This window comes from Bombus pyrosoma, linkage group LG14 (genome assembly GCF_014825855.1).
Source record: "Bombus pyrosoma isolate SC7728 linkage group LG14, ASM1482585v1, whole genome shotgun sequence".
Classification (NCBI taxonomy): Eukaryota; Metazoa; Arthropoda; class Insecta; order Hymenoptera; family Apidae; genus Bombus; species Bombus pyrosoma.
In genome coordinates, this window is record NC_057783.1 from 7,973,992 (window position 1) to 7,990,144 (window position 16,153).

Consider the following 16,153-nt stretch of genomic DNA (forward strand, 5'->3'; position numbering starts at 1 on the left):
ATATATGTATATTATATAAATTATATATTCCTATACGTTATATATGTATACATAAGAATATTTTTTAAAATATAAAATACAGAAAAGAAAACTTTCAGTTCTACGTGATATCTTTAATTAACATTTCAAATGTTGTACAATTCGCATTTCAAAATTTCCTGCGTCTTCGAACTGTGAAAAACACGTCTGCCAAATGGAGTAACTGGTAGGGGAAGATTAAAAATTCTACATATATTGTCTATATTCGGCTTTTCGAGTATAAAACTTCAAAATTTTCAATTTTAGAAGATACATCTGCCGACTGAAATAATCCGGACATTTTTTAATTAATCCCGATAAACATCAAAATAACGACTTTTCGGTTCTTAAAAATATTTCGAAGGAATAAAAGAAACGAAGGAGAGGAAAGACAGCAGAAACTGGAAATGCAGAATGGAAATTTGTCTTTCCTACGTTTATTTCATTCCGTAAGTTAGCATTGCCCCGCAGATGAGATGATAACCCAGCTTTATTGAAACAACTTTCTCAGCGGCTTTCCTTCATTCCGCTTTAACGATCGCGCGAAGGTTTTATCATGTAGGTACGACCCAGTTTAAGATATACGCGGAACACAAATAACAAACGCGGATAAACGGCAAACGTCAGAAATGAGAGGGAAAAAAGCGTGACGCAAAGCGTCTTGCCAGGACGGCGTGATATTTAAAAAATGCCAAGGGGGATATAGTTATCGATCATACGATACAGCCTTTGCGGCTACGAAACCTCTTTCTTTCTCCATTTTCCGTGAGGTGTTCGTTATTTATTGATAGCGGCACACATGCAAATATATGCAAATGTAGAAGCGGTTTTACAATATAATACGAATGAAAATTATATGCTGAATGAAAACTATTTGATAACGTATAACGTACGCAGTGAGCATGTTAAAAAGAAATAATAATAATTTAAGTATATCAATTCTTACTGATAATGTTAAGCTTTGAAATTATTTGCATTTAGAGTGGAAAGTGAGAAGAGTAGAAGAGTATAAAAGAAAGATATGAAAGATATCTGTTCTATGCTTGCAGGAGATCTTTTCGAAAGAGCGTGTCTCAGAAACCGGACGTCAGAAGGCAGCTGGACGACTTCGAAGATCATCGTCCGTATTTTACGTATTGGATCACCACCGTTCAAGTTCTTATTTTGATAATCTCGTTAGCGTGTTACGGTTTTGGACCTGTGGGCATGGATCTTAGTCACAGATCGGGCTTGGTGAGTCCACAACATCCAATTATCAATTTTCTTATGATCTTCAATTTTTTCCAATCCTTAGTCATCCATTAGATCTACTTTTCTATAATATTCTCAACAAAATCACATTGTATAGTTTATAGAAAATTCAAACTTCTCGCAGTTACTATAAATTACTCTGAAAATTCCTATCCTATGCTATTGCAATTACTGGGAAAATTCCTACAGTCACAGAAAGTAAAGCAATTCGGCGGAGAAAGAATATCGTGAAAATTGTGCGGTAGGTTCTCGTGACCAGTCTGTCGTTGCAACAAGTGGACTACCAGGAACCAGCGAATTTCTGGTTTGGTCCGAGGGCCGCGGATTTGATTCATCTGGGCGCGAAGTTTGCACCGTGTATGCGTCGCGATATTAAAATTTTGAAGGAGATCGACGTCTGGCGGGAAAGAGAACGGGACACCGCATGCTGCATCAGAAACGACGACTCTGGCTGCGTGCAATCCAGCAAAGCGGATTGCTCTGTGAGTTGTTATTTCGTTTCCAACTGGAAAATATTAAATATAAAGGAAATTAGATATTCCTTTGCAGAATATCCCCTCGTATCGTGTTTATAATATAATTTCCTCTTTTACGAACCAACTGGTCCGGGGATTGAGATCGACTGCCACGGTAAATTTCTGTGGAATTTCTATCTTGTTGTCGATTATTTATATAGATATTTATTTTATATGTTACATGAATTACGAACACATTGGTAGTTCTTGCTTCTAGAAATTTATATTGGAATTAGTTTTGCATGCGTGTATATAGAAGAATCCTTAATTACTTGTATTTGAACAATTTTTTATACTGTACTTTATACGTTGCCTACGTTTCTTGTAAAACTGTTAATTTCCAGAACCTGATATTCCAATTAATTTTGCACGCTATAGAAATCCTCAAGTACTTTTAATTTTGATTATTTGCATCATTTACCGATTGTATCTTTTGAAGGTAGATCGATTAAAGTGTTTAATGGTGCTTTCAAAAACTATAGAACACGATATCCACATGGAAAAAATGGGGACCTGGGGACAGTGGACCGGGAGGACGCATAAGCGGATCGGTTTGCGGGTTGGATCCAAAGTTCTGCGACGCTCCTGCTAGTATAGCACCTTACGAATGGCCTGATGACATCACCAAGTGGCCCATCTGCCGAAAAACTAATCCGTTTAATCAACGGTTTAGGTAAATTCGTCATCCAAAAATCCGATCTCTGCTATATTTGTTATGTACTATTTATCCACGTATCTAGCAATGACGAAAACTTTAAAATTCTATCATGTTACCAAAAATCTTCAAGCACCAAAGGTGATAAAACTTCAAAAATATTTACCTGAATTTTTCAATATTTTTCCTGAATAATATCGAGGAACCCGTTTTGTCTTGCTCAACAGTAGAAACGGGAGTCAACGGAGCAATGGAAATTTCCCAGTAAGCCGATACAAGGACAAGATGGCAGAGCATATGGTTTGTGAGGTGATCGGTCATCCCTGTTGCATCGGTATCCACGGGATGTGTCGCATCACCACCAAGGAATATTGTGATTTCGTACACGGCTACTTCCACGAGGAGGCGTCGCTCTGTTCCCAGGTCGAGTGTTTGCACGATGTCTGCGGTATGATACCATTTCTTCATCCCGAGTGGCCAGATCAGTTCTATAGGCTCTTCACCACCATGTTTCTTCACGCTGGGTACGTTTCTGAACAGAATTTATTTAGAAATAATTACGCAAAATATTTGTTCGGTAGAGAATTATATTAAATTATCATGTGGTATTATCTTTGACTTATAGAGTTCTTCATCTGTCGATCACGCTAATGGTTCAGTATTTCTTGATGCGGGACTTGGAGAAGTTAACTGGCTCGCTGCGTATCGCTTTGATTTATTTTATCGGCGCATTAGCTGGAAACTTGGCCAGTGCGATATTCGTTCCTTACAGAGCAGAGGTACGCATATTTTAATTTTTCAAAGAAATGTCGAGACGAAGCAAACGTACCCTGGATTACGATTATATAGCCCAGAAAAGTAGGCGAGATTACTGTCACGCGAGTGTATATGTTCTTTAAGGATTTTCGAAATATTCAAAGATGAGGAGCAATAAATAAAACTAATTGGATGCTCGCTTACAAATTCTTTAATGCAGACATTGTTATGCAGATATGCATGTAGATATTGTTGGAACAGAGATAATATTTAATACCACAAAATATTTGATTGTCCTTAAAATATAGAAAGACTACGTTGAAGAGGAATATCACAAAAAGGAAATTATTTCTTAACCCACACACACAAACGTTTTAATACAATTCAAATTTTTATTAAAGAGGAAATTAAAACTTATGCTTTTGTTTAGAAGATCAATAGACCAAGATACAACGCTACTCAATCGCGTTTCAACGCAACACAACTTCACCATATCTTCACGAATAAGAACAGAAAGAACTTTCTTCTTCCTGCAGAAATTGCCAGGCAAGCGAGAGGCTAATTATCGAGCTGCGATGGTTTTATTAGATGCCACGTAGCAGTTTTAATTGAATAACCTCACGGGACGTTTAACAGGCGCATTTCATTGTGTATCGTCGATTTAATCGACGCTTTGGCCCCGGTCGGGCGAAGTAATTGCTCAGAGACCAGGTTTGCACCGTGACTCATACCCATGAAAAGGGTTAACAGCATTACGATCGTTTCCTTTACGGTGTTTCTCACCCTCGGCCGTCTTATCGCTCTACAGTTTACCCCCTTAACACGTCGGTGAACTTGGAGTTATACGTCAATTCTATTCCCTCTAGTCTCTCTATTCCGACTGTTTTCCTCTATCAGAGAGCGTACACTCGTGAATTAAGGCAGCCACTAGTTCTCAGAGAAGACGGGAGAATAAAGGGGCGGACAGAAAGCACCGTTCCTCGAGAACTAATACCGTCCAATTTGTTCTAATTAGTTTGGTTAAACGTACCTTCCGCCCTAGGAAACTTTGTCTCTATCTCTCTGTTTCTCTCTCCCTCCGTCTTTCTCTCTCTCTCTCTCTCTCTCTCTCTCTCTCTTCCACCCTTTCTCTTTACGCGGCATAGTGTTAATTATTGTTTCAGCCTGACTGCTTGGAGAAAGCTGGTCGAGTACGTTAACGCGATTTCTCCTGCGTAGGTTATCGATAATTCGTATCGTTCAGCGATAGTTTGTTGTAAGAGGTTTCTGGGTAATAGAAATGGTGTAAAATGGAATGATATTATTTTGCGTGAATGGAAATTTATGTACGATTCTTTTCGGCTGATATTGCGTACTTTGTATGGATACGAATGGAATTGCGGAAACACGGCGATACGATTGGAAATGAGTCCTACAATGGAACGTTTCATACGAGTATTCCAAATTAATAAGCGTTTGAAAGAATCGACCATAATAAAGGAAGATTTCATACCAATATCTCCAATTAGTAAACATGCTGAATAGTCGAACTTTTCGAAAGAGAAACACAAAATTAACATCGAAATAGCGATCCATTGTCACAAGCAAAATAACGACCAAAATCCCATCTAACTAATGCGAATACTTGGAAATATCAACGATAGCCTGGCAAATTAATTAGGAAAGAAATCCAAAAATTAGCATGTAAATAAAGATACAAATCATCCCATAACCAACGCGAATATTTCAAAAAATCAACGATCGCCCAGGGAACTAAATTAAAATAGAAATTAGCATTGAAGTAAATCAAGTATTTCGCTTCAAATGCGATTTAAAATCATGCAACTCTCATCGTTTACAGGTGGGGCCAGCAGGGGCGCACTTCGCCCTTCTCGCCACGTTGATCGTCGAGGTGCTGCACTGTTGGCCGATGCTAAAGCATCCTCGCCGAGTCCTGTCGAAGCTGATCTTCGTCCTTCTAGGCCTGCTAATCCTTGGCATGCTTCCATGGGTGGACAACTACGCTCATCTGTTCGGTTTCATCTTCGGTTTCCTGGCGGCATACGCGCTGATGCCTTTCATCTCGTTCGGCCACTACGATCGTCGCCGCAAGATTTGGCTAATTTGGATCTGTCTGATCCTCATCGTCGTCCTGTTCACCCTTCTTCTAGCCCTGTTCTACAACGTGCCAGTGTACGAGTGCGAGGTGTGCAAGCTGTTCAATTGCATCCCGTTTACACGTGACTTTTGCGCCTCGCAGAACATCAACTTCAAACGGGAGGAACCCGTATGACACACGGGGCCGTGTTTCGAAGTCGAGTTCGAACCATCATTCTACGTAATCCGGAATCAAACGACGATGCCCTGCGCTCGTTTGATCGCGCTGGCTCTGGTATGGAGTTCAAACCGGTGCAGAAACGATCATCACGATTGAAGAAGAACGTGAGGCCACGAAATCAGCACGAGCCTTGGATGACTTGATGTGTGTTAATGTATCAAGGAATCCAGAGATACTCATCCCAGACAAACGACACTGCCTTAAAGTAAAATAACTCCACCTGGGATCCTCGAGGTCTCTTTTAGCCAATGGACCCTGTACGCTCCTTGGTGGGATGTAAATATTAGAGAAGAGAGAAAAAAAAAAAAAAACAACGCGCCTTTAACGTAACGCGACCATCGTTCTTGACGATCGTGCTTCGATGATGGATGCATTGATCCAAAGCGAAGATGAAAGTGAAACGTTCGTGATAGAACGAGACAGAATATTTGTGGACGATTTGCAAGAGTGTTTTACGACGAAACGACGACGAGATCGTTGGAGAGCGGGAAAGTCTTCTCACCCTCTCTTCGAACGTTTAACAAAGAAAGAAAGGAAATGAACACGTGTACATAGAACGAAGACTCTTGTTACATATACATATACATACAAGCATAAGAACGACCTTAATAAATTTAATTTTAGAGAAAGAAAAAGAGGGGTAGAGATGAAGGGGGCAACAAGGGAACGTTGAAAGTGTTTAGCAGCCCGTACCTCTGACGTTGGAACTATATCTGTGATGGGCGAACACGATTGTCTTCGAGAATATTTTTCATAATACGTCAAGCGGTGCAACATCTTGGAAGGAGATCTTACGCTGGTTACGAACGTGAATCGAATGAGCTTAACTCTCTGGAAGGTTAGGCTGGTGAAGGTGGTACAATTGATAATGAAAACGGATTAGAGCGACGTTCGAGAAGAAAGTGTTAACGATAAGTATATATCGGGTGAAGATTTTAATCTTCAAAAAAAAAGAAAAGGGGGAAAAAGAGTAAAAACGAATCAATTTTTTATAAATGGCGTGCGAGAGCGGGAGAATGTGAGCAAGGGAGCGATTATCAGTGAACACTTAATCAATTTCCACCTTGTACATAATTATAGATGCGAGAAGAATCGGCTGGAGATAGAAACGAGGTAGGGATTGAGGAATGAAGGAGAGAAGGATGGACGAGATATGCAGAAGAGCGATTAAATTGCGCTAAGGTAAAACAAGCAGAGAGAAAGAAAGTGAGAGAGAGAGAGAGAGAGAGAGAGAGCGGGAGAAAGAGAGAGAATAAAGATGAAACAAAGCAGCACTGTGACATTCGCGAATGTGTATTTTATTATAACGGGTATGTAAATGTAAGAAACGAAGAAAGATTGTCTGAGAGAAGTGGAAGAATGAATCTGTTCTTGTCTGCGTCTTGTCGCGTGTAAACGATGATTGAGTATGTACACACGAGGAAAAAAATAGCAATAGCGAACATGATGTGCCACAACGTGGAGATCGTCGCAAAAATAAATGTGAAAGTGATTCGAGATAGAGAAGATAAAAAGAGGAGTAAGAGGAAAAGAAACGCGTTTCTTCTATAATGTCGTGTCGCGCGTTCAACCATTCGTGATCTCTCATTCATTCTAACGTAGCATGCTCGACGAGGAAGTCGATTAGGTTTCGTCGACGCAGCTACGTCGATCGGTTTTCACGGGAATCATAGAAACATGCCGTAGAAGGAAAGTGTGCTTTCTGCTTCGTATTTGCACATGTGTTCAGAGGAAGTTGAATTTGACAATTTCAAATGTCGAGGTTTTGAAACACAGCTATATCTCCTATTATTCCTTCGTCTTCAGAACTTAATCTGAAATTATCGTTTGTACGTTATAAAATTGATAGAAATTACTTCATTTAATGATAAATGTGATATTGCTTTTTTCATAATACATATCAAAAAGTTTCATTGATTCATTTTTTTTTTATATACGCTCAGTGAATACCAGTCAATTAGTTTTGAATTAAGAATAATCGTCGCGAAATCTTGAAGCACTTGTTTTTACTTATTAAAGAAAGTAGAGTACAATATCGTTTAAATATCTTAACGAAACAGAGGAGTGAATCAGAAGCATCGTTTCCTTCTCTCAACAACAATTCCTTCGTACAATTTTTAAGAACGTAACAAGCTATACCATGTTGATTATGGATTCTTAGCGTTCCTTTTTTCGAATTTCGCAAAGGCATGGTTTTCTATCCTCGTATGTGTTGAGCATGCCACGAGAAAACCAGTGATCTGTACACGATAGTTGTAATCGTCGGAATGAGTAAATATATTCGTAATCGCTCGTGAATAAGTGTAATGTTAATTGGAGTAACGCGAACATTATCCTGAGATATAAAACGCACTTTTTTAAAAGAAAAAGAATGAGAAAAACGAAAAAAAAAAAGAAAAAAAAAAGAGACGAACGCAACTCTACGATGGTATATTAAACAGCATGTAACGATTTAATTATTCTTCATATAACCGACAAACGATTTTTATACATTTCCCTGCGTATAATGTATCGCTAGCGCTTGAAGAGTCTCAAAATTTATAGCGAAAATAAACGTTTTCTTTCATTTTTTATCGGCAACGCTTAAGGAGAGGTGAAGGGGAATCAACGTTAGTTTAAAGACACTTTACCTTTTGGCTTGGATATACTCGGATAAAAGGTATAAACGTAAAGGAACCCTTAAGCAAGAAGTATGTTTGAAAGTACAATAAAAACCGCAGTATCGGTGATTCATTTTTACATTAATTTACTCAATTTCTTTGAATATAATAAAGTCAGAGTGCAACCTCCTCTGTGAATTATGGCAAATGCGACAATTACGATAATCGAAAACCATGCTCGATGAAGAGGAAAGGGAAGTTTATTTGTCGTGATATCTCGACCAAATCTCGACTTGTGTATTTTCAATTGAAAATTTCGCGTATACCTTCATGCTTCCTTGTCGACTGTTTTTTACCGTTTGCCCGACCAGGCTACGCACAAGTTTCCGCCACACAAAGCCACATTAACGACCGGTCGGCACGAATTCACCTGTTTCTATGTGAAGGAATCAACATTATAAAACGATTAAGCGAGAATTAATGAAAGGCCAGCCCGCTTGTTCTCGCGGTGGTGGTAAGAACACTGGTTTTTCTCTTTCGTAAAAATTATCGTTACCTTGAAACGAGCTCTTGAAGCTCGATTACGTTCGGCAAGAAATATCCGAAAGTCGATCAAGCGAACTTGTCCCTAACACGTTTAATACGTTCAGTTCTATCTTTCGGAATATCTGAGTTTGAGTGGCCGTAGCGAGTGGCCACACGTAGGGTAGTTAGTTGGAGGAATTTTTTCAGCTTGTAGAAATTTCTTTTTACCAGGAATTCTGTTTTAATTCACTCTCAAAGAGAATACCTTTGCGCAGAAAATTCTTTGTTCTCAGAGGAGTACCTTTTTTAAGAGAAATTCTCTTTTCAAGCGATCGCCTTTTTAGGATGAATTCCGCTTTAAAGGAATCCTTTTTAAAGAAATTTTTACGAAGAATCTGTGAAATACGAAAAATATCGAGGTACATGAAATCGAAAGAATGCAACAAAATTTGAATAGAACCCGCTTAAACCGCAATGTACAAGTATAAATTATTTCTTGCCAAATTTTTACGAGAGGGAGATTTTTAACTGCCTGCAAATATAATAAAAAATAATACAAATTTCTACGAGTAACGCGAGTAACGATGGGGACAGAGATAATTTATTCGACCACGCACACGATATTTGTAATTTGCATCGATCACGCGTGAATCGCATCCAACGGGACAGTTATCCGCATACGCATCAATGACACGTACACGCATGATACCACGTGCAAAAAAGCTCTAATCATTTTCTACTCCGCCGTTAATTTCCCATAGACGAACGCAAAGTGAAACTTTTGCTAACCGAACCGTGCACTGAATTGATTTTTCTCATCGTACCGAGGGAAGGTTGGAAAATCGTGTCCAGGCTTTCGTGTAGATTCATTTCATTCGCGTAAGGAACATACGCCGGCAAATGTAAAATAAAATCATTAAAACGGGACGAATCATTAAAACGAATTAGATTGAAATATCTCATTTCCAATGGACGCAGGCAATTAAACGATTCGAATTACGCAACAGCGAGTCCTGGCTCGGAATTTTAACCTCCCCGATTCGTACACTAAACACGCATTAACAAATTACACTGAGTCGAAACGATACATTGACGTTGTGTTGTGTGAGGGGAAAGAAAAATGATACGTTGTTCTATGGTGGAAAATATTACTGTATTCCTTGGTTCTCGTGCGATGACATTTGTATCGCATGGCACGTCTTCTCTCTTTGGAAGAAGCACAATATCAAATTTTTTAATCAATAGGAAATCACAGCGAAGATTTCAATGCACGTTTCCAATATTCCATTCCTCCAAGGAAAATGATACAATTTTCTAAAGCCGAGGACTCAAATTTTTAACTCATCAGTTTCTAGATTCTAAGCTCAAGTAAAAAGCTGTAATGATTATAAACGTCGTATAAATAATACGTAATTGCGGAAATAATCGAAGCAAAGAACGACGCATTTCAACATTATTTAAACTTCCACTAAAGGAAGAGAAACCGCTTGAAGCTCAGCACGTTCGTCCTTATATTTTAACAAATTAAATCCGGATGGAATACAGCGATAATTTCATCAGTGTATCGTTTTATTTTCCCATGTGCAACGCGAAACAAGTTAAAGTCGATCTGCATCGCGCGAGGCCATTGTCACGAACGAAACAGCCATTAATCGGATCGCAACGAATCGTAATTGTTACTCGACGAGAGTAAGAGAATTGATTGACGATTTCGTGAGAGAATTATAAATAGCAAGGATGCAAAAAGCGTGATAATTCGGATGTTTGACGACGCATTCGAGAAACTTTGTGATAAACGATCGAGCAAAAGGCGAGAAAAAGACGAAAGGGGTAGAGAGATGGGGACGACGATGAATGAAATGATGGAGGGGGTCCAGGACCTTTGAACACTCAGAAATACATACACGGATGATACATACACATAGACACTACCGATACATACACACACACTGAACTTTTTCGGATTATATAAATATATAAATATATAAATATGAGTATATGAATATAACACGTATACATAATGAAGAAAAAAAAAAAGTACGAATTAAGGACCGAGGTGGACCGAGGTGGCGATTGTCGACGAGTAACATATTGTTATTATTGTAAATGTGTCATATACAGGTAATAGCATGTCATACAAAAGAGAGAATGTGTGAGTGGGTGAATGAGAGTGAGGGAGGGAAAGAAATACATGAAACAGAGAAATTGAGACGGGGGGAAAGAAAATCGAGTGAAAGAAATCTGAGAAATACCTTCGATATTTCCATATCGATCACGGCGAGGTGGAATATCGTCTTTCGCCTGTGGGGACGATCGGAGTCGACTGTGTTACGTTTCCCTATCTTACGGAGAGAAATAAAATGTTACGAGAGCGATGGATGAAGCAAAGAACGGTGGCATAAAAATAATGAAGTAATGTTTTCGATCGTCGTGCAATTTATTAATTGACTTTTAATTGCTTATTGAAAAGCGAAGCTGTATATAACAGTAAGGAAAAATACGATACCTGCATTTCGCTAGAATTGTGATGATTTAAAAAATAATAGTTCCACTGTCTCTGACAATTCTTCTATCCTCAAACGATGAAACGGTACTTTCTCAGACTACGAGATGTTCAGCTTCTTTTCAAAATTTCACCAAATACAAGTTCTTTGCCAGAGCGATTCGATAAATAAAAATCAAGACTCTCGTAGCCCGAACCTATCTGTCTCCGTAGGCGTGGCATCGTCTCAAAAAGTGCTTGACAACGTTTAATTCGACGAAGAACCATCCGACGTAGAGATTGTATTCGTTTGAGCTACTTCGACTAATATGTCCCTCGATGAAAAACAAAAAAAAAAATATATAAATAATAATAACATTAATAAAAAGAAAGATGGACAAAAAGATACGCGAGTTTCCCGATCTACTTGTCGACGTGTGAAAACGATTTATATACACGGAGGTCCTCTCGACGATTCGCTCTCGATCCGCCATGAAGAGAATTAATTTATGCATACAAACCAAATAAAGTAAAATAAATGAAAAAAAAAAAAACGGGGAGAAAGAGAGGGAGAGAAAGGGAGTAAGAGAGTAACGCGGTAAGGCACGCACCAAAGAGAAATAAAAGAGAAAAAAAAAGAGTAATAATGTCTTGTAAATAAAACGTATGCGTCGAAAATGGACCAAGGACCTAAATAGTGCAGCTCGTGTAAAATTGATATCCCGATCTCGCTAATCACGTAGACGAGCTCGGCTGGTAGGATCGTTAAGTAAAGCTACAATTTATCCTAACGTTGTTTAAAAAGCGATGTGAAAAGCATCGCGACATTACGATCTGGAATTTCCTGTGCATCGATCCTGTCGCGGATATTTCGTGTTTCTTACTCCTTGGAAAGAACAGATAATTTCGTGCAAACTTGATCTTCGTTCGGTTAACAAGGCAAAAGATTTGAGTTTCGATGAATTGCAAACTTCATTGTGTGTATGTGCGTGGTGTGTACTGTATGCGCGCGTGTGTCGTTTAGAATTTTGATATATAATTATAAGCAGTATCATTGTAAATTGTACATTGTAAATTCCATCGTCTTTTAAAGTTCTAATTCGATTATTATAGATTTGTTATCTTGTGCATTTATATTGCTGTCTAGGAATTTTCAGCTTTTTTAACTTTCTTATTCTCGGCATAAAAGGTCTGTGTATCGTTGAAAATATTGCAAGCAGAGTTAGGAGGATGCAAAGGTTTGTTAAAAAGGTTTTTACGATACTTCGGATATTCAAATGAAATTCTTACAATAGCTAGCTCGTTGCCTCAATATTAGAAATATATATTTCCAAACGATAGATACATTTCGATTCGAAAGCTTCGATATGTTGTTGTATCTTTCGTCAAAGTGGCAATAGTAGAAATATGTAATGGAATAATTGAAGTCCTCCCTGATTTGTCGATCGATGAAATTACAAAATTATAAAACTCTATGAATATTTCAGAACGAATCCGAAGAAAACAGATATCCTACAATGAAAATTAGATTTAATTAATTTCTCAGACGGAAGATAATGTTTCAAGTGTTCGACCATTCTCGAGACGAATATGAAGATATTTTACAGCAAAGAGGGAGGACACTTCTCACGAAGAAAAAGAATATTAGATATTTTATCCAAATTGAAAATCGTTTGTTCGCGATTGGATCGTTGCACGCTAGATCCTGGATCGTGACTGAAAACTCGATACCGGAGACAGAGCGAATCCGTGCGAGAGCAAATTTATTCTAATGACAGTCCTCGATCCCCTTTTATATATATACATAAATATAAATATATATATACATAATATACTTTAAGAAGATTCCACCACAGCCGCGCGGTATTATTTTTCTGTATCCCTGTATCTATAACGAGTGATATAAGCGTTAAAGACAAAAGAAACAAAAGAAAAAAAAAAAGAAGATAATGAAACCACGATGGACTAAGGGTTACGAGTAATAACGACTGTACTAATTAAACGATTAATTACTTATGAATTACTTCGCCAGGTATTTTTTCGGTTTCATCTAGTAATCGGTAAGGTTTTCGATTACGATTATTATTACTGATCATAAACGATGCATTGTAATTGTCGCTGTTATATACAATACATACATACGTGCGTATATAGACGTATACGATATGTGCACGCGTGCGCACACGCGCGCGTCATTTACACGCCTGTGCACATATGTATATGTGTATAAGTCCTTGAACAACACATTAATTTAATAACAATAAAGAAAAACGTGAAACTCATCTCCTGGATGCGTTTTATGTCTACCTCTTACGTTCTTAACGTTTGAAATACCCATTTGCTATTATGAAGACACGCCTTTGTGTGTGTGTGTGTGTGTTTCTTTTAATACTTTTTTAATTTACCGTCTTGACGTTTGAAAAGACCTGCAATAATTGTACATACTTTAATTTATTTTTTATCACCGAGGAGTAAGTGAAAGCGGGACTGTGAAATACGCATTGGAGGTAAGGAAATATGAGGTTAAGAAAGAAAAGGAGCGATGGAGTGAATTGGCGGGACAAGTGGGTTCGTACATCAGAACTTCGCATAGTAACAGTTTACACAGAGTCTCCTTAGTACTTACGGTTTCTCGTTCGTATAATAGTAGTTCGCGTTCCAATAAATGAATTCAATCACCGCAGGTCTATTTAATCGAGTATTAACTAAACTTTTATTTAAATAAACGGTGTACTTTCAAACGGGTTAATTACGGACGACGCGGTGTTATAAATTGTAGAGGGCGTAATAAAATTGTCGAATAGTCGGTATTGCAGAACATGTAACGCCATGTCCTGTAAGATCCCGTAAGATAATAAGGTTTTTGTCGCTTCCACAATAATTGAGTCGAATGTAATTCCTATATTCACCGTAACAAATAACAGGTGGCGTATGAAACACTGTTTTTTCCGAAATCGGTATCTTAAAGCGTAAGACACAAACTGTAGCAAGATTAACGATCGATACGGTAGATGGACATAAGCTGAGTACATTTTATCAATGATTTATTACCATTTATTGTTCTAAAAGTACTGAAACATACAGATACATGAAAGTATCACTATTGCTAATTTCGTTCCTTAATTTTATTTCTATTTTATGTGCATCCAGAATGTATTAATACAATGGAAATTTCGGGAATAAAATTTTAAATGATATAAGCATGGTAAACGTTATTTAAATCTATAATCTTTTATGATAATTTACATTTTCAAGCTCAGATCTAAATTTTCATAGCCGACACAGATATTTTCTAGCTGCATTTATAATTAAAGTACTTACTACGTACGTATACATGGATTAATACCAAGACTTTCGCGTAAAATACAAATGTACGTAATCGCAATATCGTTTCATTTAATCCATCATCGTATTTCTCTCCCCTTGGTTATAATAAATCTTCGTTTGTGCTGTTCCTCAATATCGTTTCATCTACATCACAACGAGATGCAATTGCACCTAGTATATTGAAAATATTAATGGAGCAATGCAGAGTATTATATTACAGGAAGATAAGAAAAGAAAAATTAAGATATAGTGTCTTTTTATGCTTCGGAAAACGAGAGACACGATCTTCATTCTACTAAAACGCTTCCGCATAATATATCATTTGACGTCAGCCGTGTATCTGGATATTTTTATTGAAACCTTTTAGTCTTCATTAAAATATATGAACATGATGTTGAAGTCGAAAGATTTTATGTTGTGTCCTTCAAGGTGATTCAGAGATTATTACCAAATACATTTATTTACTGTTCGTGTTTTTACTAAATTAGAAAACAAGCGTGACCATAAACGAGAGACACTTTTTCACGCGTAGGATAATTCAACCACCTCGTTTTTCTTTTGCAAATGGAGCATGCTTGTTGACACGGTTTTAATTACGAGAGTCATGTATTAAAGATGAGCGAACGAAAATGCTCAACCAATTTCTCGCCAAGAAAACAACTGCAACGCAGAAGCAGAACAGAACATTCTTCAAGTTAGAATATTTCGTACCAAACAAATATCAAATATTATTTTCAATAGTTAAAAAAATATAATATAATTACAAATCACGTCTTACAAATAAAGACAGAAGCGTATGAACAGACGAGAAATATTAAAGAAGATGTAGCTAAGGATGATAATACTTTTGAACCAATTAACTGTGTAATGATTGCGAATAAAATTAAAATATACATGTAACGGCACTAGCATTTGCTAATTTATGGAGCGTTGTTCGTCTGTCAAGCTATAGTCATAATTTCACTGACCTACCGCGAAAATTTATTGTTACTTGCTCTTTCTTTTTTTCCTCCGAAAGCTCGTAGAGCCGGCATGAAAATTTACTTCGTTTTATTGCAGACTCATTTTGTTGTCGGTCAATTTACGAACAAGCTGAATAACAAGCGTGATAATTTGCCTGTTCTTTTCTTTCTTTTTCCTTAATCGTACAATCATCTACAATGCAGAATAATTTAAATACCGAACAAAGGAGAGTTAATGAATATATGAAAACTGACCTACCTCTACGAAAGGTAACATTCATCTGCGCGTGTAACATTTTATTTTTCGACAATATACTGTAATTTGTTAATTTATTGAGTGATAAATATCCTTATGGCCACGTCTCAGATCGATTTGACATTGAAAATTTGGGTCAAAGTTTATTTAAATATGTTCCAATTATTGTTGGATTTATAGCCTTATAGTTAAAAGATTTCATAATACAAATAAAAAGTAATAGAAAACAAGAGAATGGAAAGTTTGATAATTTTTTAAATCCTTTGCATAAATTAAATATACGAATCTGTTCGTAAGTAGCGATTTAAGATATAAAGATCACTAGCAATATTATTATCTGCAATCTTCATAAAATGTAAAACGACATTATTTATTAGTTTTCTTTTAATAGAACTCTTAAGCGTGTCTTTCAAGTCCACCGCAAAATTATGTAACTTCTCCTTAAAATCTTCGAAAAACTCTTCGGCTCTTTGCCCAACGAAAATTCCA

The 16,153-nt window shown here is 37.2% G+C and overlaps 1 protein-coding gene across 6 annotated transcripts in view; it reads left to right on the forward strand.

Moving 5' to 3' along the window:
* LOC122574545 (inactive rhomboid protein 1) overlaps positions 1-9,109 on the forward strand; it is a 285,478-nt gene extending 276,369 nt beyond the window's left edge. For 2 of the 6 annotated variants that reach the window (XM_043742237.1, XM_043742240.1), the window contains exons 11-17: positions 1,068-1,251; positions 1,515-1,751; positions 1,873-1,899; positions 2,267-2,457; positions 2,667-2,963; positions 3,065-3,218; positions 5,036-9,109. In XM_043742237.1, coding sequence (XP_043598172.1) covers positions 1,068-1,251; positions 1,515-1,751; positions 1,873-1,899; positions 2,267-2,457; positions 2,667-2,963; positions 3,065-3,218; positions 5,036-5,467 — 1,522 coding nt within the window. In that variant the 3' untranslated portion in view covers positions 5,468-9,109. Of the gene's footprint in view, positions 1-1,067; positions 1,252-1,514; positions 1,752-1,872; positions 1,900-2,266; positions 2,458-2,572; positions 2,581-2,666; positions 2,964-3,064; positions 3,219-5,035 lie in introns of those variants that run through there. The other 4 variants (XM_043742238.1, XM_043742241.1, XM_043742242.1 and 1 more) reach the window with 4 other exon arrangements.
* Positions 9,110-16,153: the final 7,044 nt, after the last annotated feature.